The sequence below is a fragment of the Miniopterus schreibersii genome (genome assembly GCF_964146895.1).
Source record: "Miniopterus schreibersii genome assembly, chromosome: 2".
Taxonomy (NCBI): domain Eukaryota; kingdom Metazoa; phylum Chordata; class Mammalia; order Chiroptera; family Miniopteridae; genus Miniopterus; species Miniopterus schreibersii.
The window spans coordinates 128,783,857-128,809,884 of NC_138102.1; the positions used below are offsets into that span (position 1 = coordinate 128,783,857).

Sequence of the window (26,028 nt, forward strand, 5' to 3'; positions counted from 1 at the left end):
TTAAAAAAAAAAAAAAAATCAATAAAGAATATCCCATATAATTTAGAAGAACAGAATATGGTTAAGGAAGGACTTGTCCTATCAATTATTTACCAAAACATATTTATAAAGCTATAACACTTAAGCGTAATAAATAAGTCTGCAAGTTATGACCTTCTAAATTTATTTCATGGCCTATTAAGGGTCATGAACTGCACTTTGAAAAACACTGGCATATAGATATCAAAAATGGGCAATTTGGTTAAATCTATTTCAGTATAATCATAATACAGAATACATACAGTTATTAAAAATAATGTAGTAGAACTATATTTTTTGGCATGGACAGGTTTGACAATATATTGGTAACTAAAAATTTTTACTAGAATTATCCCATTTTTAAAGAACAACAACAACAACAAAGAAAGCAGATATATATGCAGACAAAAAACATGGACAGATAAATACCAATATGTTACTAAGAGTTATAGCCTAATTTTCTTTAGCTTAAACCTTATTTCCAATTTTTTATTATTTTAGATAATTTTGTGATTACTAACTTCATGAAAAAAACATTTTCCAAATTTCTGATGATGCCTTTGGGATAGAGTCCTAGAAGTAAAATTACCTTAATAAGCATTTTTAAAGCTACATCACAAAGTTATTTTCTAAAAGGGTTGTAGCAGTTTTCATTCCTACCAGCAATGTATGAATGGCCACTTTCTTTACCCTTACTTGCATTAGGGACCTCATTTTAAAAAATGAGTAGATACAAATATTAAAACAATATTTGCTCTTTTGATAGGTTAAAATTTGTTCACTGTTGTTTAAATTTGTATTTCTTTTATTACCAGTGTGGTTAAACAGCTTTCTGTATGTTAGTCATTTGTATTTCTTCTTTTCTGTATTGTTGCAAATACTTTCTGCCTGGATCATTTCCTTTTGAGTAATAACAAACATTAACACCATGATGATTACTATGACACAACTTTTTTCAATCCTAGAGAATAAACTATTACATAATCTCATATCAAAACTCAGGGTCTAATATCTCCCAGCTAAAGTCCTACCTCGTCCTAAAATGAAAAAAACTTTTAAGATACCTAAGGACTTATGTGCCCTTAATTTATTATAATTTATTATAATCATTCATTGCCAAAGACATTTTTCATCTATCCTTAATATTGCAAATATAACTCTTAAATTTTCTTTCTCCACATCTAAATGTGCCCCCCAAAGTAATTTAACTAATATGTTGGGCCATTATTTTAACAAATTTTATTTACACAGCATAAAATTTCCTTATGAACAACATTAACTATAAATAAATTAAATTGCTTAGAAAAAGATTGTACTGTGTCCAACAAACCTAAAAAAAAAAAGTAGTCGACACTAATTCTTGGTTTATTTTCAGCAATCATCAGAGCTATCATGGAACTTTCAGGACATACTTATAATGCCACAGTGAAGGCTGTCACCATTTTATTTACACGAGTTGGATATTTTATTAAATAAAAACACTTTAGATCAGTGTTTTCCAAATTGTGAGTGGGTCATGAAATAAGTAGGTCAGACTGGCTTTAAAAGAGGAAGAAGAAGAAGAAGGAGAAGGAGAAGGAGAAGGAGAAGGAGAAGGAGAAGGAGAAGGAGAAGGAGAAGGAGAAGGAGAAGGAGAAGGAGAAGGAGAAGGAGAAGGAGAAGGAGAAGAAGAAGAAGAAGAAGAAGAAGAAGAAGAAGAAGAAGAAGAAGAAGAAGAAGAAGAAGGGGAGGGGAGGGGAGGGGAGGGGAGGGGAGGGGAGGGGAGGGGAGGGGAGGGGAGGGGAGGGGAGGGGAGGGGAGGGGAGGGGAGGGAAGGGAAGGGAAGGGAAGGGAAGGGAAGGGAAGGGAAGGGAAGGGAAGGGAAGGGAAGGGAAGGGAAGGGAAGGGAAGGGAAGGGAAGGGAAGGGAAGGGAAGGGAAGGGAAGGGAAAAAAAAGAACACTGTGTGTAATAAAGGTATTACTTCATATGATATGCCAGGTCGCTATGTCTAATGACTCCATACATGGGCTGTGGTCTAATAGAGTTAGAAGCACACGACTTTACATAATAGCCAGTGTTCTTCTCATTTGGAAAAAAAAAATCCTTAATTAACTCTATCTTCACCCCAACAATTAATTACAGGCATGCCTGGGAGATACTGCAGGTTTAGTTGCAGACCACCGCAATAAAGTGAGTATCGCAGTAAAGCGAGTGGTAATCTTTTTGCTGCTGGTGGGTCTTGCCTTCAATTTGTAAAAAACTCCAACCTCTGTGAAGCACAATAAAGTAAGTTTTGGCTGTACTCTCCATTAATAATTTAAATTTGTTTTAAAGAGGATTATTTATTTGCTGCTACCATGTGCTGGGCATTGTTCTAGGCACTGAGGACGCGCTGCTAGTGAACTGAGACCCCTACTCTCGCGGCGCTCCCACAGAGCACAAAGACAGGCGATGCTCAGCGTCAGGGGCTCTACAAGGACCGTGGGGAGGGTAAAGGGGGGGCCAGGGACTCAGGTGCAGTTTTAGACAGAACAGTCAGAGAAGGCACAATGAAGAAAGGGACACTTGAGCAGAGTTCAACATTTGATTTTTTTAAAAATGTTTGTCATTGATTTTTTAGAGAGAAACATTGATGTGAGAGAGAAACATCTATTGGCCTTCTCCTGCACTTGCCCCAACCTGGGATGGAACCTGCCACCTTTCGGTGTACAGGGCGACGCTCAGCCAACTGAGCCACACCAGACAGGGCAATTAGAGTTCTTGATCTAGCATTTTTAAATGTTATTTTAAATTTAAATAACATCACAATCAATAAGTGAACAGTTGCTGAGAATAAAGAGTATAAACTATTTTAATTTCCTAGTATGATGTGTAATTTTTGTTCATTTATATATTTAGTCATTTGCTCAAAAATGTTTATTTTGTTTCTACCAAAGGCTGGCCACTGTATTGAGCCCTGGGGATCAATTGAACTGAGAAAAAGATAAACTTAGGTCTTGCTCCGAGAAGTGTCCCGTCTACTGCGGTATTCAAAAAGAAGACGCAGGCAAGGGCAATCACACTGTGATAAATAAATAATGGGGGAGTACAGGTTGTAATTCCCTTCTTAGGGGATCAGGAAAGGCTTCCCAGAGGAGTGATAACTAAATTGAGATATAGAGAGTGAAATAAAATTACTGTAAGTTTCAAATTTTTTAACTCACTCTCATCTAAAATCATAGTTGAGGCCACAGGCATTGCAGTGGTGCTTAATGAGAAATTGTGAGTTGGGATGCAAATGCTTTACTTCACATAGCACTGGCTTAGCTGTTACCCTCTTTAAGAGAATACAGAAGGAGGTTAGAAAATGCTCACATACCTGTTTCCATTACATTTAAGTCTATAATGATATTTTTATCTTGTAATCATAAAGTTAGGTTTCTGTCTGTTTACTGAGAAAGGCAATAGGTGTTCCTGCAATATCCGGAGGTGTGTTTTCATAGTTCGAGGGGCTGCTGATCCCTAACCTGAGACTATGGATGTTTGCACTGCAGGACTACATGCAGCATATTAGGATGTCATTGAGGAGAACCTTGTTTCCTCACTCGAGGTTGCAAACTGTTTGTCCTGGGAGGTTTAACTAGCTCACCGACCTTGTGATAATTAACCAGAAAGACCTCGTGGATACAGTTATAATGAACTCAACCAGTATAAAAGACTGTGGGTTTTCCCGGCATAGGATAATATCTGAAACTTTTCCTCCTTGCGAAGGTTGTGCAAATAAAAGTAAATAGGCGAGGCTAAACCAATTACAGTAATTTTAAGCACAACCCAAATCCTATTCTTCCACAGAAGTCAGCACTCGAGGTGGAGCAGAGGAGTGTAGTCAAGTGTCCAGATCATGGGAGCTGAGCACCACGCAGGCCCTGGAGGCCGCACAGACAAGTTCTTCTCAGGCAGCGTCGTTCAGACATGGAGCTTCCAGGGGAAGGTGGAGAGTTCAATAGGTGAGTGAGGTTTCCCTCCCCAACGTAATCTACTATTGCAATACCTCCCCGGGGTGGCGTCTCACAACCACCGCCACCTAATTTTTATCCAAAGTATTTATTGTTCTCTCAAATAGTATATATTCTACCCTTTGTTTTTCTACATCCCCCGCCCCCATTAGAATGTAAACTCATAGAGAACAGGACTTTGGTCTATTTTGCTTACTAACACCCCCAAATAAGAATGGAGATGAAAAACTGATTGGAGTTTCAAGAATGAGGCTTATTAACTTTGACCCTCACTCTAGGCCCAAAGTGATATGGATGGATTATTTGCTGAGTCTCCACCCTCTACCCTCATATTAGTATTTTTAAGTACTTCCTTAAGTACTTTTGGGATGGTCAAAAATTTCCCCAAGAAGAGTCTTGAAGTTTCCTACCTGGAGGGTAAGGTCTGGCAAACTGTCAGATTCTGGGAGCTTAGCAAGGAGAAGGTGGGAGTTTCTGCATTCTATGTATTTTTTATCAACTTTTCCACATTGGTTTGTAGACTCTTGAGAGCAAATCCATGTCCAAGTTAGCTCAGCTCAAGAAACAGAAGCAGCCTGACCGGCGTGGCTCAGCGGTTGAGCATCGACCTAGGATCTAGGAGATCGAAGTTTGATTCCCAGTCAGGGCACATGCCCGGGTTGCAGGCTCCATCCCCAGTCGGGGGTGTGCAGGAGGCAGCCGATCAATGCCTCTCTCATCATGGATGTTTCCGTCTTTCTCTCCCTTCCTCTCTCTGAAATCAATACAAATACATTTTAAAAAAAAAAGGAATAGAAGCAAAACGCTTTATCTGTCCTGCCTTTTAATCTATGCTTCCAACTTTTGCCAGTTCCCTTTGACAGTCTCTCTTTGGCCCCATTTATCAACTCGAACATTACGCTATATCTGCTCACTTACCTTAGGTCTTTAACATGTCCCCTGTGCATCTCCCATCTGAGAAATCCCCTCTCGTCTTTGCTTGTCCTTCTATGCCCCAACTAGTCACGCCTTCTCTCCTTACATACCTATAGGACCTGTCCTATGTTTATTTATTTCCTTTACACAAAGCAAGCAGAAGCCTGATACAATGAGTCACATGTATTTCTGATCAAAGAGGATGAGGTAGAGGGAAGGGGAAGCAAGGGAAACTACCGGAAGGCCAGGAGCATTTTGAGAATGTTTATGGGAACTTGGTGGATTTCCTTTACTCTACCACATGTATATAAAGATTCCAGCTGAGTTTACATGAACTTGATGAACTTCATTTCTCCATGAAGTCATATTGGCAAGAAAAGTGGTCTTCAAAATCAAGTCCTCATTGCCAAACCTTCTATTAATCCTTCTGGTTCCAAGCTACCATGCGCAAATGAGCTGCAAAGACAAGTCAAGTTCAGTAGTTAGCCAGAGTTTACCAAAGGGGACCCTGCAGCTCTCAGATAGATGATGATACCTCCCTCAAACAGAATAACATTCACCTAATGATGGTTTCATTTGCTTTTTTTAACCTGGTAGCCAAAACACTAATTTGCTGTTGGTAATGATGGAGAAATTTTATTCAGAATTCTTCTGGGGGACAGCACTGCACTTGTTTCAAAGGCATGTCTTGGTAAGGCCTTTGGGAGTATCAAACAAAAGACTAGCAACCCATGTGTTCAACGACAAATGAACTGATAAATAAAGTGTAGTCTGTATGTACAATGGAATATTATTCAGCCTTAAGAAGGGAGGCTGAATTACAGTAATTTTAAGCGCAACCCAAGTCCCATTATTCCACAGAAGTTAGCACGCGAGGTGGAGCGGAGGAGTCTAGTTTAGTGTCCAGATCATGAGAGATGAGCACGGCGCAGGCCCTGGAGGCCAACACAAGCAAATTCTGATACATGCTATGACATGGATGAACCTTGACAACATTATACTAAGTTAAATAAGCGAGTCACAAAAGATAAATACTGTATGATTCCACTTGCCTGACAGGGTATAGTAAAAATCAAGATAAGTAGGCCAAAAAGAATGTTTTATTCATCCATCCATCCATCCATCCATCCATCCATCCATCCATCCATCCATCCATCCATCCAATTCATCCATCCATTCATTTGATATGCTTTCTTACTGGGAACCTAGGCTTAGGAGATTCTGATTGCATAGGTCTACAGTGAGCCCATTAATCTGTATTTTTTAAATGATCCTCAAGTATTTATGATGATCAGATAGGTCTGGGAACCACAAGACTAGAGGGAAAACATTAAAATTTTGCATCGGCTAGTCAATATTTGAGACTAATATTCTGAGGTGATTCTGAAGCTCTTACTAAAAGAATTCCAAGTTTAAAATAGAAGACCCTTGTCAGGGGAAATCCTTACACAAGAAAATTTTTTATAATTCTATTTTCTCTTACTTGAAGATTACAATTACATAAGCACCTTAATTTCTTCCCTCAGTTGTTACAGGGAACCAGTATGCTTAATTCTTCTTACCTGTTCTGCAGGTAGGAAAAGAATGGCTAGTTCCCCTAAACAAGCCATACTTAGAGGATCTAAAATAAAGATGTAGGCAGGGTCAGCTTCCTGAGCCCAAGACCTCATTAGTCACATAGGGCCCACGCTTAGATGAGCCCTGAGATGGGATTAATGCTCTGCTGTTGCCATCTTAAAATTTTAAATAATTTTTAAACAAGGGGCCCTGCATTCCCATTTTACCCAGGGCCCTGTAAATCTAGATGGTCCAGGACTTAGGTCACTGATTCCAAAACGCGATGTTCTAGGATCACCTGGAGGAAAGGTCATGTGAGTAAAGCGGTACTGTCCCTTTTATTCAAGATTCAACATGCTACTTTGTACACAATTTTCACATTGGCTTGGCCATGTAGCTTTGCAAAACTAACAAGAGTATCCACAATTTAAAGAGAATTTAGAGCACAGAATAAATAGTTATAACCAAGTCTCGGAGAGAAATCCTCACAAAGACGAATATAATTTTCTCATAAATATTTACAAGTTTTAAATTCTTGGACATTAGTCACTCCATTTATTTTGATGTTTCCTTGTGAATGAAGTCCATCCAGTGGCTACATCTTATTGGGAAAAATCTGTGAAGCTGATGCAGACAGAAGAACCAAGAATGCCAAAAATAAATGTTTCCAACTTGAGCCAGAGAATGAATCACTTGTGCATTCATATGGTATAGAAAATGTGGTCCCTTTTTCCAGTTTTATAAGGCCAACACCTATCGGAAGCATTAATGCTTATGTTTACCAACTTAGACTAGGTCTCAAAAGCCATAAAAGGGCCGTTCATGGAAATGAACAAAGAATGCATTTGTATCTTTATCTGAGAATGCTTGCCAGAGTCCATACCAAATTAGCAGAGTAACATTTACTTTACATTGGTATGTTTTGGTGAATTTTATAAACCCTGATGCTAACTGACTTTTGCATGTAAAGTAGAGACATCAACTGATGCTGGGAAAGAACACTGGCTATGGGAGAACTGAAATATTTGTGCCTACTTATTAAACATGATCATCCTTTCTCACCAGAAATCACCATGGAGTCGGCTTTCTCAAAAGACACTGAGGTCCAAAGTGTGGGTTTTACTTCTAACTTATCCCTAACAATGCTAGCACATGGAAAGTACCCAGAAAATCTTCTCTCCACCTTCTCTCCATTTTAAGCCTCTCAGGGAACAACCTCCTTTCTCTGGCTAATTTTTCACGCAGATCTGTCCTGACTGGGCAGTGCTCCCAGGCAGCCAACTTTTCGTGTTCTCTCTTTCAGACTTCCACTATAATTTCTTTGTTCCAGGTCCCACGCCCTCTGATTCCCAAGATGAAAATAATCTAATGACCCATTTGGACTCATGTTTTAAAGAATTAGTAGGTAATATTTTTACAATAACAATCATATATCAAGACAGTGGCCAATGGAGTGACTCTAAAAGTTAAAATTTCTGCCTGGGCAGTTGGGATTTTGAAACATCTTTGAGTCTCATAATTTAGATGGCAGTCTATGGACGGGATTGGCTCTTTCAAAAAGGTACTTATTCATTTCTTTATTTAATCATCAAACATGTAATAAGGCCTGAGCCTGTGCCAGGGCATACAACATCAAACAAGATGATCAGGTTCTTATTCTCATGAAGCTTACATCCTAGGCATGTGGAGAGAGTGTCTACAAAAAATAAAAATAAATGTTTAGTAGTGCTATGATGAAAATAATATTGAAAAAATAAGTCATGGTGATGTGAAAAGAAGTGACTACTAGGGTGTGCAACACTCTAGAAGAACATGTCTGGCACAGGGGAAGAGTTAGTGTAGAGGCCAGAAGATGAGAGGCAGCTCTGTGTGCTCAAGGCTATCTGGCCAGAATGTAGGATGCCCAAGGGAGATGAAGGGAGAGAGGGTAGGCAGGGGCCAGTTTGCATGGGATTTGGGGGACCAGGGAGAGTTTATGGACTTTTCAAATGTATCTTTATTGATTTCAGAGAGAGGAAGGAAGAAGGAGAGATAGAAACATCCATGATGAGAGAGTCATTGATCGGCTGCCTCCTGCACACCCCCTGCTGGGGATCGAGCCCACAACCCGGGCATGTGCCCCGACTGGGAATCGAATCGGGATTTCCTGGCTCCTAGGTCGATGCTCAACTGCTGAGCCACATCCGGCTGGGCTGGATTTTATTCTGAGTGTGACTAGAAGCCACTGGAGTGCTTTAAGCAAGGGCACAACATGTTCTGCTTATGTTTTAAAACAACCCTCTGGCATCTGAGTTGTGACTAGACTATAGATGCCCGAGAGGAAGCAAGGAGGGCAATGAGGACTGAGATACGGCGCTTAGGCCAGGACGGCACCAGCACAGGTGTCAGCAGAGAAAGGATATGTCTTGCAGATGGAGTCCATAGACTTACTGATGTATTACATAGGGTGGGGAGGAAAGGAAAGAGAGGCATCGAGGACGAGGTCTGGGTTTTTGGTTTGAGTAACTGAATGTGTGGTGGTGTCATTTCCTGAGATGGAAAAGCTGGGGCGGGGGACGTTTGGTGAAACAGGTTTGGAGGGGGAAATCGTGGGTAATATTTTTTAGGTGTTAAGTTTGAGATGTCTGTTAGGCATCCAAGTAGAACTGTCAAGTGAGCATTTAGATGTGTGGGTCTGGAGCACAGAGGAGAGGCCAGGGATAAAAATGTAAATTGGAGAGTTGTTGACCGACAGGGGGAAGTTAAAGCCACGGGGCCGGGTGGGATTATCTGAAGCGGAGGGTGAGCGGAGAAGATGAGGCGTGAAGAACGCCACCACGTAAGAGATAAGCAGGGCAGGCAGCGAGAGTCACCGAAAAGGATAACATTCTGGACTGTGTGTGTCAGAAGCCAAGAGAGGGTAGTGTTTCAAGGAGACAGTGTGGAAACTGTACCACATGCTGCTGGGAGGCTGCACACGATGCAGGCAGACGTGTGAGCACCGGAGGCCGCTGGCAACCTTGACAGGGCAGTTTCAGAGTGAGGGGATTGAAGAAAGATGGGGTGTGTCCCCCCAAAATGTAAACACAATTTAACAGCTGATAGCTCAATTTTGAAAATAAAATGTGCTTTAATAAACACTGCCTTTATAATTAGTCAAAGTGTGTGTATACATTTGGGGGGCATACCCTACACATGCCACACTCTTCAAGACACCCAAAGCTGTGCTGGTCTAGGAACACACGGCGTTCTCAAAGGTTTTTAAGGTTTTTTTCTAAACTACGTGGCACACAGAAAGCACACAACAAAAAAATGCTGTGAAGTTTTCATTGCCACCTATCTAGCTCATAAATCTTGAGATGTCCTGAAAGAGTTCCTAAATAACCAGTATTAATGATTTTATGGGGTAGCTCTCCAAGACACCATGAAGAAAAAACTAATAAAAGCACCTGTAAAAAGTCTAACAAAAATAGAAAACCTGACTGGGAGTAACTCATGCCTGATGAATGTCTATGTTGTAACGCTAACAAAGCTACCGTAAACACATGGTATTGACGTCTGTGGTTACGGCATTCCCAGTACATCAAATCCCACAACTGATAAAACTCTGTCTACAATTGTGACAGGCTTTTATTTCACTTGTCACAAAGCTCCACTGAAATTGTATCATGTTCCATTTAATCAACAATTGTCTTTATTGAGCAGATAATATAGAGAAGGGGTTGCCCTGGCTGCTAAAGGGGACACAGATGAGTCACAGGTAGTCTCTGCCTTCAAAACACTAATAGAACTGTCTCTACCACCAGGCTGCCACCCAACAGCGGCAGGGGCCGAGTTTGTCTGTAGAACGAGGCACTTGTCTTAGTGCATTCAGGCTACCATAGACTGGATGGCTCATAAACAACAGAAATTTGGTTCTCACAGTTCTGGGGGCTGGGAAGTCCAGGAACACGGTGTCAGCGGACTTGGTGCTTGGTAAGGGCTTTCTCCGTTCACAGCCAGCCATCTTCTGGCTGTGTCCTCACAGGGGCAAGGGAGCTCTGCAGGGCCTGTCTTATAACAGCATTAATCCCATTCATGACAGATCCACAGGCCCCACCTCTTAATACCATCACCTTTGGCATGAGGTTTTCAATATATGAATTTTTAGTGAGGGACACAAGCATTCAGACCAGGGCAGCACCCAAATCAACATTTCTGAACAAATGAATGACTTTAAAATAGAGAAAAATTAGTATATCTGGCACATCATAGTAGGTGTTCAATAGATATTTATTGAACAAATATCTTAGGATACATTACAAAATAAGTAGGGAAAGCGTAAAGGGATACAGGCTTAGGATTGTCAGAAAAGATTCTTGAAAAGATTGTGGCTTCTGAAAGAGGTCTTGAAGGCTAGATAGAACTCTAACAGGGAGAGTTAGAAGGAAAGATATTCTAAGCATGGAAACAGAAATGTTCCTTTACGATTTTTAACCACAAAAGACAACCATTTAAAGATTGAATCAGGTGGAGTATACTGCTTTGTTATCCGACACTGAGCCGAACATTCTGTAGGGCAACGTGTAGCAATGCCCTGAGCTGTCTCACAGTGAGAACTTACAGGAAAACCTGTTTTCTATACCTAATACCTACCTCCCCCACCTGACCTTATCTTCTTGAGAAATAGTGGTTTTGGTTAGGTCACCTATAAATTTTAGATGAAGATAATCAATCATCCAACCTCAGCCGTGCAAGTGGACCAGGGTATTCCACAGGTAGCAGAGCTCAAGCCTCATGTCCTTCTGACCCACCCTCAAGCACAGGTGAGGTGTATACGGTTAGGGAAGCAAGTGGTTTTCCTCCCTCCCTCCCTTCATGGGAAGCAGGCTGGCATCAAGGACACCTGCAGGGCTGGCTGGCGAGAGGGGACCCCCATGGACTCTTACGCTGTTTTCCTTTTCCCAACAAGGTGAAGGATGCACAGACTCTGGGAAGTGTGAAAAGATTATAAATACGACAAACTCGGGGAAAGTCTCTCTCCTCTCTTCGGCTGGTGCTCTGCCTCAGAAATATCCCAGATGTGTGTTTGAAAGAGGGGAGAGAAGTGGGCAGAGCCAGCTTCGTGGGTGCAGGGATCTGGACAATCACTCAGAGCCCTTGGTTTAATGCCATAGTTTCACTGTTTTGAAATTCTCCATCATTTTTCAACATGGGACATCACATCTTCATTTTGTACCAGGCCTACAAATAGTGTAGCGAGCCCTGGAGTGGGGAGGTGGCAAGAACTATCTTTCAGGGGAAAGCAAGCTCAAGCCTGACTGTCACTGGGCCTTCAACTGGTGCTTCTTGGCCAGTTTCTAGTCAAATACTTTCTTTTCCCAAGTATGTCAGAATAGAGGGTGCTTAGACTCACTAATCTGGGTCTGAGGGAAAAGCAGGAAACAGCTCTCCTCAATTGTGACGTTTCTTTGAAGTTTCATTAAAAATTTTTTTTTAAATTTATCTTTATTGTTGAAAATATTACATATATGTCCCCCTTTTTTCCCTTTGACTCCCTCCACCCCGGTCCCGCCCCCTCCCCAGGCCTTTCCCGCACTATTGTCTGTCCATGGGCTATGCATATATGCTTATATGAAGGCTTATGTTTTATCCTAAAGGAAAAAAAAAAGTGATATTTGCATGCTGTTCTATATTGTATCTGTTGGATACATTTAAAAAATAAGATAGACTTTCCCCTCCCCAAAAAGTAGTTAAGTAAGACTGACATCAAGAAAATACACCCTGTTTATCCCTTGGGCATGAGGGTCTTCTGGCTGCCAAATAACCTCCATGCTGTGTCAGTGGGGGCACCCAGGGCCAGGGGCGGTGAGGCCAAGGTCCAGTGCAGCAAATCCCCACTCCTAGGACTCCAGCTTCTTCCCTGCCTCACGCGGTCCCCTTGGCCTTCACTGGCATGTTATGTAACTCATGGAGCCTGATTCCTTTTCTTCTGCTCTCCTTCCTTTTCCTCTCCCAGTACAGAAAGTCACATTTGCTTGCCAGAACACAGCCCTAAAATTGCTTTATATTTCCTCTCTCAGTTTAGAGGCGCCCTGTCCTCACAGTCAGGCTAGTTGGCTTCAGGGTAGGCCTCCTGGCTCCTGGTGGGGCTCTGCTCTCCCGGGCTCTACACCACCTCCCAGCCTCCATCCCTCTTCCCTGCTTTGGACACAAGGTTTATTGGTGATGGGCTGGGGGGGGGGAGTGGCAGGGCCAATATTCAGCATATGCAATGGGAACTCTAATAATGGCAATCATCAGACTCTTTCTTACCTCTCAGGTTTGTACATGTAGTGCCTTCTTAGAATGCTCAAGGACTCCTACCTGTCCTCAGGTCTCAGTTTAGATGCCACTTCCTCTGGGACTCCTTCCTTGGTATAACCACCCCCCGCCCCCGATCACCACCAAGACTAAGCCAGTCCTCCCATCCTACACCTTATTCCCCACATAGGAATCCTTACCACGCCATACTTACCACATTCTTGCTAATTTGCCTGTACCCTCCCCCCAACCCCAATGTGGTCAGGACAGGGACTTGCTTGCCCTGTTCTCCACTGTATTCCTAAAACCTGGCAGCTCCCTCCACCCCCTCCACCCCAAATTATTGAATGCTGTTGAAGGCTAGACATTCAGTGATTTTCATTTATTATCTCACTACAATCCTAGAAGGTAAGGATTAGTATTCCCATTTAACAGATGGGGAAAGTAAGGTTTAGAGAGATTAAGTTGCCCAAGGTCATATAGTTGGAAGTGGTGTCATCAGGTTGTTGGACATTAAAGAATTTATGTTTAATTCCCTGCACCAGTTGGAGCTCAATCAGAGAAGCAGTACCACTAGGAATGGCATAGATTTGTTTTAGGAATCGGACCTTGAAGCAACAATTTTTGGAGCTTATTGAGTGGCTCTTTGTAAGGCTATTGATCCCAATCAGTCATGGGGGCCTGCAATCGCAGGGTAGGTGGTCGGGAAGGAAAGATGGACATGAAGTGGGAGAGAGCAAGGACGACCGGGAGCCTGCGGGGACCAGCTGGTATTTGGAGAATTGCTTAGTGGTGATGAAGAACAAGCCCCCTGTAAAAAGTGGGGGTTCAGGACCTCTTTAGATGGGGAGCAGCTGTTAGAGTTGTAGGGAATGTAGGGGTGCTAGAAATGGGTAGAACACATGACAGTGTACATCTGTTTAAAAAAATGAAACTACTCATTATCTCAATATCGTTTCTAAAGTGTATAAAGAAATGTAATAAAAACTATATGAGAATGTAAAATAAAACATACTATTCTCTCTGCCAGGACCTTCTACCCTTCAGGTTTCACCTGAAACAGACACATCTTCAAAAAGCCTTCTCTGACCTCCACTCGCGCCCACCCCAACCCGAACAGCATCCTCTGCCTCGGTTACTCTGTCCCATAATATCCTGCCATTTCCTTTCTTAACACACATCAAAATGCTAATTGAGTGGTTGTTTCTCTCGGAGCCTTCCCAAAGGGCATTTGACCTCTACTAAAATGAAGGAGGTTTCTCCTTTCCACCACGGTATTTACAGTGTTTAACATATCACTGGATGTTTAATAATTACTGACAGATTGACTAAACAAATCAATCATGAGGAGACAAAATAATTTGTTTTGGGTGCTGCCTGAGTATATTTATAATTTCATTTGGCAGAGGTTTGTTGAATGGACATGATTTAGGCTGTTCTCAAAAGGATCATTGAAAAAAACAAACAAAAAACAAAACAAAAACACACACAAAAGGATCGTTGAAAAGAAAGTGATTCAATGACCTTACAAGTATCAACTAGAGCATTCCCCCTTATCCAACGTTTTGCTTCCTGCAGCGTCCGTTACCTGCAGTCAACCACGGTCTGAAAACAATATATGGGAAATTCCCGAAATAAACAATCCATACGTTTTAAATTGCATGCCATTCTGAGTAGTCTCCAACTGTCCTGCTCTGTCCTGCCTGGATGTGAATAATCCCTTTGTCCACTGCGCATCCATTAGTCATTCAGTAGCCTTCTGGGTTATCAGACAGACTGTTTCGGTATCTCAGCGCTTGTGTTCAGGTACTTACTTCACTCAGTAATGGTCCCAGGTACAAGAGCAGTGATGCTGGCAATTCTGATATGCCAAGGAGAAGCCATAAAGTGCTTCCTTTAAGTGGAACGGTGAAAGTTCTTAATAGGAAAGGAAAAAATATCATATGCAACCCTATCAGATCCCTACAGCCACAAACGCCACATCATCGATAAGAGCATTATCCCCATTTTACAGAAATGGGTAAGACAAAGAGTCAGCTCCCAGGCGATGTCCACGCTGTCCCTGGACCACACTTTGATTCACTAGGTTCTAGACCTTCAGCCCTCGACCCTCTGCACTCCCTGCCTCCATTCTCTGGTGGGCTCTCTCCTGAATTTGCTTCCCTCCTACCTACTGTGAACTCCAAGGGCAGTAATTTCAACTATACCTTGCCGCTTCGCCTTTCTGGAACAACCACCCTGGCAGTCTCCGTCCCTGTCCTGATAAAACCCCCAGCCTCCGGCCACAGCACCCTGAAAGGGAGCCCTGGAACTGCCACTGCTCCTTAACAAGTGTACGATTTCCAACGTCAATCGGCAGTCCTTCACCGGCGTCCAGTCGGTCCCCTTTCCCATCTTTACTGTAACTTTGCCTAAATTTAACGAATCTCAAGCCCCATCCCCTTCCTTTCAGGACTCCGCACACGATGAAAGGGGAACCTCTTCAAACCATCTAGAGGTCACTTTTAAAAATCCAACAATATCGTATTAAAATGTTCCAACTCCTAGAAAATGCGGCTTACAGAGGTATTAATTAAACTAGATTATTTCTTGACTCGACACCTCAGGCCACAGCGACCCAGATGTGTGATGCTATGGTCTTAGCTCTTAACCCTCAATGTTCTGGGCCACACAGGCCGCCTCAGGGTCCTAGGAGCTCGGCTTTACAATAGGGTCTGTGACAAACCGGGGGCAGGCCAGTTCTGAAGGCACATTTGATTCGCCCAAAGCTCTTTAAAAAAAATCTTTCCTGGGCCTCATGGAGAGAAATCCTGTTCAGTTCATCTGGGTAGGGCCCTGGCATACACCATTTTTAACCTGTTGAAGGGGAATGTTATTGCAAATCAGTGGTTTTCAAACTTTTTATATTCACAGGACCTTTGGCACGAGTCCCTCATTTCCCCGACAGGTAATGCGGGGCAGGTGTGTGAGGTCTCTGCCCCCACCCCCACCCCCACCCCCCACAAACTGCCTGGGGTTTTGGCGAAGTCCTTGGGTAAACACGGGCCACCCGATCCTCCCAGAAAGAAGCGTCCTAGGAAGAGAGAGCGGATCTTGACCCGGGGGTGTGAGGGCGGAGCGCTGGATTGACATAGACGCTCTGCTTTCTTCGGTGCGGTTTTCAGTTTTAAATCTGCCTCCGATTTAGTCCAATCTCATACACCGTATCCGTCTGTTGGAAATTCCCTCCCGGACTCCACACTCGACGGCACTGAAAACTCCTGCACGCACGCATTCTTTCTTCAGTCCCAGGCGCACGCAGAACGGGGCTGCGGGGCTGGCGCGGCGGGGGCGCGGTCCCCGCACTCGGGCCGCAGAGACCCGTAAGAGCCGGTGCGGGACTCCGGCACCCCGTTCCAGCGGCGCACCCCGGGGCTCCAGGGGAACGGGGGGGCGGGGCGCGCGCCGGTCCGCAACGCCCAGAGCGGGGAGCCGCCGAGCTTTTAACATCTCCAAACTTGCAACAGCTGGCGACACCAAACGCCCGAGGACCCTCGGTGGACCGCCCGGGTCCCCGTCATTGGCCGGAGCTGCGGCCGAGGCGAGCGGGGCCGCAGAGACCCGAGGCGGCGGGTCCGCGCCGCGCGGCTGGAGCGCCCGCCCGCCGGCCCAGGTGCGAAGGAGGCGGAGCCCGGGCCGCGCGTGCCGGCCCCGCCTGGGAGGGGCCCAGGCGCCTGACTGGGCCGGCGGGACGTCAGTCAGGGACGGGGCAGGTCCCGGGTGCCCCGCCCCCCGGCCGGGCTATAATCGCCGGCCGGGCGGTGCGGCCGCGGCGAGTGGGGTGCGCGCCGGCCGGGGTGAGGCTGGGGGCGCGCGGGGGGCGCAGCTGCCGCAGCTGCCGGGCGGCGACCCGCGGCGGGACGCGGGCAGGAAAGGGGGGAGCGGGGTGGGAGGGACGGCACCCCGGGCTGCCCGCGGTCCGGTGGCACGAACGCCCGAAGGTGTCGCTTCCAACTTTTACCTCCCTGGAAAGCTGGGGACGATAGTGTCAGGGGAGCGGACGCCAGAGCCTCGGTGCAGAAGCTGGTAACGTCCGCTCCCCGCCCCCCCTTCCTGGTCTGGTCTCAGCTTTGCTGTCATTTCTGTTCGTCTCCAGAGCATGGACTTCGCCCGCCTCTGGCTAGGGCTGCTGCTGCCTTTGGTGGCCGCGCTGGATTTCAGCTACCACCACCAGCAAGAGATGGAAGCGTTTTTGAAGAACGTTGCCCAGAACTACAGTTCCGTCACCCACTTACACAGTGTCGGGAGGTCGGTGCAAGGTAGGGTCGGCCCCGCGCGCTTCACCCGCGAAGCGGCCCTGATGCGCGCCCCCGCCCCGCGCAGCTGCTCCGAGGCCCGCGCAGGTCCCCCAGCGCCGGGGGGCGGTGGTTTCGTGCTTCTGTGTGTTGTGCTGTGTTGTCGTATTTTGTCAGGGGGAGTCGTTCCTAGGACGACCTGAGTTTCACTGGCCGTCTGCGCTGTCGCTCGGTGTCATTCAGTCCTGGGAGTTCCTGACGCCCGCCTTTTGGAGTCTTGCGGACAGGGGTTGCCTGGGTCTTGTGTTTCGGTTCCTTTCCTAAATGAGCTTCTGCCAAGGAAGTGCGTTTGTCCATCTGAGGTTTCCCTTTTAGCTGACTTATTTAAGTATGAAGCGGACTCTTAATATCATGTCTGAAGGTCTCTTTTAAACTGAGACAGTGCAGTTCTGTTGGTGAGATTTCCATGTCATGTATAATTAGTCCAAATGCTTAAAGTGATGCAAAAAAAAAAAAAAGTGGCTCCCATACTGTTAAAGGCTGCTTCTATAATTATTTATTTGCACTGCTTCTAGCGTTTCCACATCTATCATTTAATTGCTTTATTGATTTAATTTAGAAACTATATATTAAGTAGAAATGTATAACTTTGTGTTAAGTAGTTATCATTTTTATAGATGGGGGTGTTGAATCATAAAGATATTCAGTGTTTTGCCCAAGATCACCCAGATGGTAGGTTTTATAACAAGGATGGGCACTGAGATCAGTACTTCAGGACTTGGGCATTTGGGGGGCAAGGCAAATAATTTTATTAGTTATTACTTCTTAACCCTCTTTTATTGCACTGGTGCCCACAAAGAGATTACCGAAAAACTTAACGCTTAGATCAGAAGTATTGTCAAGTTTATGCAGTTTGGATCTCAACTCTTTATATCTTCAAACCCCGCCTGGATTTTAGCTCTGAGCTTTTCAGCCAATGGGGAGTCTCTTCATGACTATATTCTTATTCTTTCCTCCCAAATTAAGGTCAAGATTTTTATATCATAAAGAAGTATTACATAAATTTACTCATGCGCAATGCAAAATAAAAATCCTGAGCTTACGTGTATAATGGTGCCTTTGTTTTTAAACAACATTACCAAAGACTTGGTTCCAGAATTACTCTATATTGCCCTGTAATCCAAAATTACAGAGGTTGGATGTGTGAGAAATCATATCTCGAATCAGCATATGTATTCAACCTTCTGAGATCATCTCCCCCTAAGGCTAAGAGGAACAATTTTAAAAGATCTAAGAATGCTAATTATATTAATAAAGGAAATATAGAAGACAACTAGCTTGAGTTATCATTTAAACCACAAGATGAGGAGGATGTTGTTCATTTTAAGCACCGAGTGAAGTACTAGATTCGGGACGATTTTATTTCTTCAAACACAAAGCGCTTGTGAGGGAATCCTGGGGACTCTTCTTCCTGCGAGCCAGCTCTTCTCCATCTGTCCTGTGTGATATGAGACCATAGACCAGCAGGCTCAATTTTTTTTTTACTCTGTACTCACTCCTGTGGTTAAAGGACTGAGGAGTTATCATGTAAAAATAAAACCTGACACTGGGGGTCAAATGTTTGTGCTGAGTATGTTCTGCATAATTGACTCAGATTAAGAAAAATCCCCACTCTGCTGTGAGGTTCCAAGTGGTGGGTTAAACTATGCACTGGGAGCTGGGCGTCCCCCGCTACAGCACCTCTGCGGGTTCGGTAAGCAGGGAACCCAGTGCCCCTTTGCTGGCCTCTTCCGTAGACGGGCGATTTTTCCTGGCCAACCTGCCCTCTAGTGTAGGATACGTTTGCTTAGCAAACAGGATTCAGCATACGTGATGTTTATTCTTTTTCTGTTAGGAACACGGGCAAACTACCCAGAAGGGGAAGTCATATTTCTGCCTTGCTGAATACACTGTTTAATTTTTGTAAATGCATGTTTCATATATGTTCACTGTCGTAATCCCGGGTTCCATTCTGCTTTTTCCCTCATTGCAGTGCATAGTTTCATGAATTGACAGAGCCTGCAGGTGTGAATGGGTTGCTATACAGTATTTTATCTTCTTGATGATCTGAATTTTCTTAGTCATTCACCTCTTTGGGGCATCTGTATAGTTTTGATGATCTTTTTTTATAAACAGTGATGCTATAAAACCATTGATGTATGTCATGATAATTACTTCCTATTATATGGGGTGACTTTTTTCCCCAGTTTTTAAGTGTTTGAAAATCACACAAAAGTTGAATGCACATTATACCTAGATTCAGATATAGTAGACCGACCGTATTTCAGCTGAATCTTTGGAGAAAGCCCACTACCTAATGATATAGTAAAGAAAATCTACATGAAACAAGAGGACCTCCAACAAACAAAAAACCCTAACAACTGAGTTGAGAAAAATCAGTACAAGTACAGTGGTCATTGGTTCATTCCTTCATTCAGTTAAGGAAGCTTCTTCCCCCCCCACCAACCCCCCTTTTTTTCCTAACCCCTTTTGTGTAGTAGGATGCCTGGTACATATTCAGTAATTTATATGTTTGTTTAAGGGATTGAATTTTGCTGAGCAAATGCTGTGTGAAGCAAGCAAAGATGTGTGCCATTTGTTCCCTGCCATCAGGTAGCACGCTTTAAAATACAAATGTATTTATTGTGGGTTCCCACTGCTTGACTCTTCACACCCCCCAAAATTAGTTCTAGGACCATTCTGAATGAGAATTCTAGTCATCTGTTTTAAGAATCATGTCTTGCCTTAAAACGTTTTCTTTATCTGATTAAGGAAGATTGCAAAGGGCAAAGGGTAGATAATAAAAATCCCTGTTATTAATTGTATTAGGTGTTTTAGTACATTATTTCAGTCTCAACAACTCAAAGTAGGCATTATCTTCATTTACAGAACAGGTCAAATAAGGCACAGAGAAGTTAACTAACTCGCTGAAAATCACACAGCTGATAAGTGTTAGAGGGAGGATTCAAATTCAGATTCACCTATCTCCCAAGCACATCTCTTTTCTCTTTAAAGAAGCAGCCTGCACAAATTTAGATGGTTACTTGGAGTGGAGAGTTTAAGATTCATGGGTTGGGCACATTTGATCTGAAAGTGTAGCTCCTGGCAAGGATCTGTAGCTGTGCTGTCCATTACAGCACCCATTAGCCACTTGGTTATTGAGCAGCTAAAATGTGACTAGACCGAACTGAGATGTCCTAAAGAGGCTTCGAAGACTTGATACAAAAAAGTAAAATACTCCATAATATTTTATATTGATAAAATGTTGCAATGATAATATTTTAATATATAGGTTAAATAAGAAATACTTAAAATTAATTTCATCTGTTTCTTTTTACCTTTGTTAATATGGTTATGGTTACTAGAACATTTTAAATTACGTATGTGACTTTCATTATATTTTGGTGGGCCATGCTGATCTAGGGAGAAATTTCATAGTAATATTTTTCTGGGTCAAAAAGAATTCAAGTTCCTTTAGAGAATTTGGTAGATACAACAAAGCACCAAAAAGAAAATTATAATCTCACCATCCAAAGGAAACAGGTGCCTTTCCTCTCTCCCACTGAGCCCCATGTCTTATTTGTCCATGCAAACATGTTATTTAGAAAACTTGATTTTTAATGCCTGCTTTGCATCCTATCAATGGATGTACTATTGTTTATTTAACTCATACCCCTTGTGGACATTTAGTTTGCTTCTAAACTTTTCCTGTTATAAACAATGACACAGTGAACATCTTTGTAGCTAAGACAGCAAATGCTGTCAGAGGACAGGCTTTGGAACCACAGCGCCCAAGTTCAAATTCTGGATTCTTTACTTTGTAGGCAGTGTGACTCCGAGTTGTTAGAATAACTCCTGGCACGTAGTAAGTGCTACATAAAAGCTACTCTTAGGGATACATTAGCAGCTATTAGAAATACATTTCCAAAAAGGAAATTACTGGGTCTTAAGCAGTTTTATGTATTTGATACATGTAGCCAAATTACCTTCCAAAAGGATTGTATTGATTTATAATCTCAAGAGAAATGTATGCTAAGAAAAAAAAAACCCTCTTCTAAGTCTTAGACTACTCATAAATCAATACTAGCATTAGTGGTTTTGAAACATTATGGTAGTATTTATTAAAGGGTACAAAGTTTTGGGTATACAAGATGAATATGTCTTAGAGTTCTATACGGTATAATGCCTATAAATAATACTGGAGTGTATGCTTAAGGATTTCTTGTGTTGAGGTGATGATGATGATGATAATGATGAAAGATTACTGTACTATTAATTTTTCATTATGTTTAATGTATAAGAGAGAATTTATTTCTCATGGTTTTTTTCCCCAAGAACTCTCACCATCATATATTCATTTAACAGATATTTATTTAACTCCTCTGCCAGGAATCTTTATACTATTTCAGATGCTCAAAAGTCTCCCTAGATTTGGTTTAGATTCCTGCCCCTAAGAGGCATGTACTGTGTTCACATGCACGGATCTCTCATTGTCTACTGCCTTTGACTGTGTAGATTTGGGCTGGTGACTTGTTCAGGAAAACAACAACATTGTATGTTAAATATTGCCACATTTAGTTCTCTGTCGCTCTGCTCATTTCTCAAGTGTGGTCATGAAGCCAGTTTGCTTGAGATCCTGTATAAAACGCTCCTTGTGATGTAAAAGAGGGGGACATATTGAGGACTAAGTATCAAGAAAACCACTAAAATCTAGAAATTTCAGCTGTAATACACATGTTTGTGATTTAAAGTTACACTGACTTAGCAAGACTTTCCCCTTCTTTAACTTGAAATGCAAGTTTTTTTCTGAAACATCTTTTGGATATCAGCCTTGTTTTATAACCATTCAAGGTTTTTTAAAGACACTGCTTTTTTTGTTTTCTTATAAGGAAATTATTTAGATTTACCCTGTTTGTAGTATAATTTAAAAGAGAAAATTGAAACAATTTCCTAAAAGTAACACAGAATTTTACTGTTTCTTATATCTAGAAACCATTTTTATTCCAAATCTCAACTATGTCTAAACAGAAATACTCTAGGAGCAGGTGGCATTTGAAACTTAAAAAAGTATGACAGCCAACATCAAGTGAATTTTACTATTTGCCTGGCTCTTGACAAATACGTTTCGCTTAATCATCTTAACAGTGCTATGGAATACCATTATTACCCTCATATTTACATGTGAAGAACTGAGATAAAATGAATTGTCCGTAGTTTGTAAATGACAGAGGGGTGACTGGAACCAGTCTGTCCAGTGCCAAAAAGTGAATAAACCCTTAAACCTCTTTGCTGTAGAGAAAAGTTTCCCGTTATCTTTTCTCTGTTCTTGTTGCCTCCACATGTTGTCCCTAACCTCTGTGATTCTGAAAAAGTTGACAAGCATCCCCTATATTAAATGTTCATGGGGTTTTGTTGTGCGAGTGATCTGTGGAAATCCTTCAACCCTTTCTAGTATTCAGTTTCATCCAAAGCAATCTGAATTCCATTTTTGGGGTATAAACCGGATTTTTTTCTATATGCAAAACTCTTGGATTGTAAAACAGAAGAAGGCAGGGATTCTGGTTTACACACTTACAGGACATACAGGACACCCGTTGGCCAAACTGCCTTCTTCTGAAAACAGGGGTTCTCATTAAGAGCAGTAGCCCCCTCTAGAGGGAATTTGGGGAATTGAGGGGAGGTTTAGGCCTGATAAGTCTTGGCGGGGATGGGCGGTGGTGGGGGTGGGGAGGTGGGGATACATTTGTTTTCCCTCCTGGTGTATACTCTTGATCTTATTAGCAGTGCATAGTAAAAATCATCCCCTCCATTTTCTTTTTAATGTTTTAATTGATTTCAGAGAGAGGAAGGGAGCGGGAAAAGAGAAACATTAGTGATGAGAGAGAATCATCAATCAGCTGCCTCCTGCACGCCCCCTACTGGGGATCAAGCCTGCAACCTGGGCATGTGACCTGACTGGGAATCGAACTGTGACTCTCTGGTTCATAGGCCATCGCTCACCACTTAGCCACACGGGCCGGGCTGTCCCCTACATTTTCTAATGTCCTCCATAGGGGAAAGACCAGCTTACAGTTACCTGAGCCTAAAACCAAACTCTGTTTCCCCCACAATGTTAACATACACTGAACTTTCCAGGAATGTAACTGTAGATAAAATGAGGAAAAATTTGATTTTGCTTATCTCTGAACTTGACTGAGAGATATTTCACATTCATAAAATCCTGACACACAGCTGAATTAGTCTGCATTTGTAATCGATGCAATCACCGTGACTCTCAGATACAGTCAGCCCTCTATATCCATGGGTCCTGCATTCCTGGATTCAACCCACTACAGATCAAAAATACTTGAGTCCTAGCCAGTTTGGCTCAGTGGTTAGAGCATCGGCCCGCGGACTAAAGGGTCCCGGGTTCGATTTTGGCCAAGGGCACAGACCTCGGTTGCAGGCTTGATCTCCAGCCCCGGTCGGGAGGCTATCAATATGTGTCTCTCACATCAGTGTTTCTCTTTCTCTCTCTCTTTCTCCCTTCCAATCTCTCCCAAAAGCAATGGAAAAAATATCCTCAGGTGAGGAATAAAAAAAAAAAATTGAAAAAACTGTTATATTGTTGCTGATGTATATATACTACATAGTTAGGCCTTCCATGGCTGCATCTGTACTGAACATATACAGATTTCTGTTTTCTTGTCATTTTCCCCTGAACAATACCATATAACAACCATTTACCTAGCATTTACATTGTGTTAAGTATTATAAGTAATCTAGAGATGATTTAAAGCATTCAGGAGAATGTGCATAGCTTATATGCAAATATTACACCCCTTTATATAAAGGACTCGGGAATCCTCGGAGTTGGTATCCAAGGGGGTCCTGGAACCAATCACCCACAGATACAGAGGGAGGCCCCTGTAGATATGAGCGTCTGACATTTTCATTATGTTTTCTACTGGACCGTGCCCAAATTTTTACATACTGATATCACATTTTATTATAAGTTGCTTTCTTTTTATTTCTCCTTTATATACAGTTTGAACATTACATTGATCTTTTTGAAATTGTGTATATAAATGTGTTATGTTTTCTATTAATTTAACGTCAGCACGGTGAAGGGAGAGCTGCAAAATACAGGACATGGAAAGAGTCGTAGGCTGATAGGCTAGGAACTGAGTCCCCAGTCACAGGCAGAGAGCTGATAGCGACCCTCTGCGAATACCGAGCAGCGTCCAAAGGTGTTTGGTTTCTGCTCTTAGTCAGCGAACATGCGTGCGTGGAGGTCCCACGGTGCTGACAGCAGTGTCTGGGGGTGAGGGCTGAGAGCCACCGTTAGCTCGGTTTCCTTCTTTTCGTTTGCGTATTTAGAATTGCCCTTTCTCTACGGCTACAAAGCAAGAAAGTATAAAAAGAATCTTCAGGTAAATTTTTTGTTTAAATATTATATTAAATGCCAACATGCATTTGGGTTAGGGGGAGGGAATTAATCAAATCTTCCTATCTAGTGATCTGAAACATTTGACACGCCTCCTGGCTTCATAGCAGCTCCGCGCACTACACACCGCGGAGCAGTTCGCTGAGAGGTTTCTAAGTCCTGATTTGAGAATGTGTTCAAACGGACATGAGTCGCGCATTCAGAATGTTTCCCCCTCTGCATGTCAGCTGTTTCAATTCAGGTACACATTTTCTGGTCTGTGACCTTTCACACACGCAAGCTCGCACCGGAGGGCTGTCTCCACCGCCCGGCAGAGTGCGGCCAACTTCAAACACGTCGCCCTCAGACGAGCCCCACGGGCTTGTCAGGAATTTCCCCGGAGCTGAAGATAACGCCTTTCTGCTGGGTCTGGAGGCATTAACGATAACGTTTACATGTTTGGAGGGCTTCCCCACCACAGAGTTCACCAGACGAAAGCAACTAAGGAACTCTTCCGTTTGCTTAAATGAAGAGCTTTCGATGAGTCGCTTTCCCAGTTTTTCACTTTCCCCGACAGGAATCCCTCTGAGGAAGCCAGGCCACGCTGATGGAGCACAACTAAGCCGTGAGAACTGGCAGCGTACTCAGATGCGTACCCAGGGCTCCTCTCGACAAAGCACACAGTTGCATTATGAATACAGCAGCTGAAACTTAGCATAACGTCACATTTTTAGGGCAGGTGGGGCTGTGACAGACCATTTGATCATTTATTCAGTTAACTGAGGCTTGGTTCAAAATGGTACCTCCTCCTGGAAGTCTTTTCTAGTCCGCTGGGCGGTTAGAATCTGCGCTCCTCTTCCTGAGCGTCTCCCAGGAGCTCTATACGTGTCACCTGGAGAGCCGGGACCAGGCTTTGTCCCTCTTCTTACCCCAGCCCAGTACGTGCTTATATGTGACAGACACACTAAGGGTCAAAGCTGAAGAGTTTTTCCATGTGTAGTAAATGAAACATGAATGTAAATATACTTTTATACAGTATAGTGTATAGTATGTTATTGTATAAGTGCATAGAATGTATATCCTTATATATACTTTTATATACTTACATATACTATATGCAACTTTAGTATATAATTTTACATAGTCACACATATTGTATGTAGTGAGTACTTCAGTCTCTCAAGAAAATGAACTTGTTTTTTCACCATGTAAACTTTTTTGGCTGAAACTGTTTCCCGGCCAGTAATGTGGTAACTTGGAGGCAGAGGTGGAGGACCTCGTGGGCCGCAGCTCCAGATTGGTTCCTGGAGAGAGGAGGGGGCAGCAGGGAAGTTAGTGTGTTCCGGGCGGTAAAAGGCATCATTCAATTATCCGTGACAAGCCTAAAGTGGTTCTCCCCCCTCCCCTTGGCCCCCCAAACCTAAGCAAACGTGGGTCTAAAGAAGAGAGGGTAAATACAGGATACACACACACCTCCATTAAGAAGAGTTTAAGTAAATATCCCTGGTTTTATTTGAGCAGCACAAGAATAGCTCAGGTGTCTATTTAGAGAATGTAAAAAGAGAGAAATGGATCATGTGATG

At 43.1% G+C, this 26,028-nt stretch overlaps 1 protein-coding gene across 2 annotated transcripts in view; it reads left to right on the forward strand.

The window, feature by feature from the left end:
* The first annotated feature begins 16,524 nt into the window (after positions 1–16,524).
* CPM (carboxypeptidase M) overlaps positions 16,525–26,028 on the forward strand; it is a 56,976-nt gene continuing 47,472 nt past the window's right edge. Inside the window, exons 1-2 of one of the 2 annotated variants that reach the window (XM_081130500.1) lie at positions 16,525–16,563; positions 16,863–17,025. In XM_081130500.1, coding sequence (XP_080986626.1) covers positions 16,866–17,025 — 160 coding nt within the window. In that variant the 5' untranslated portion in view covers positions 16,525–16,563; positions 16,863–16,865. The remainder of the gene's footprint in view (positions 16,564–16,862; positions 17,026–26,028) is intronic. The other variant, XM_081130501.1, reaches the window with a different exon arrangement.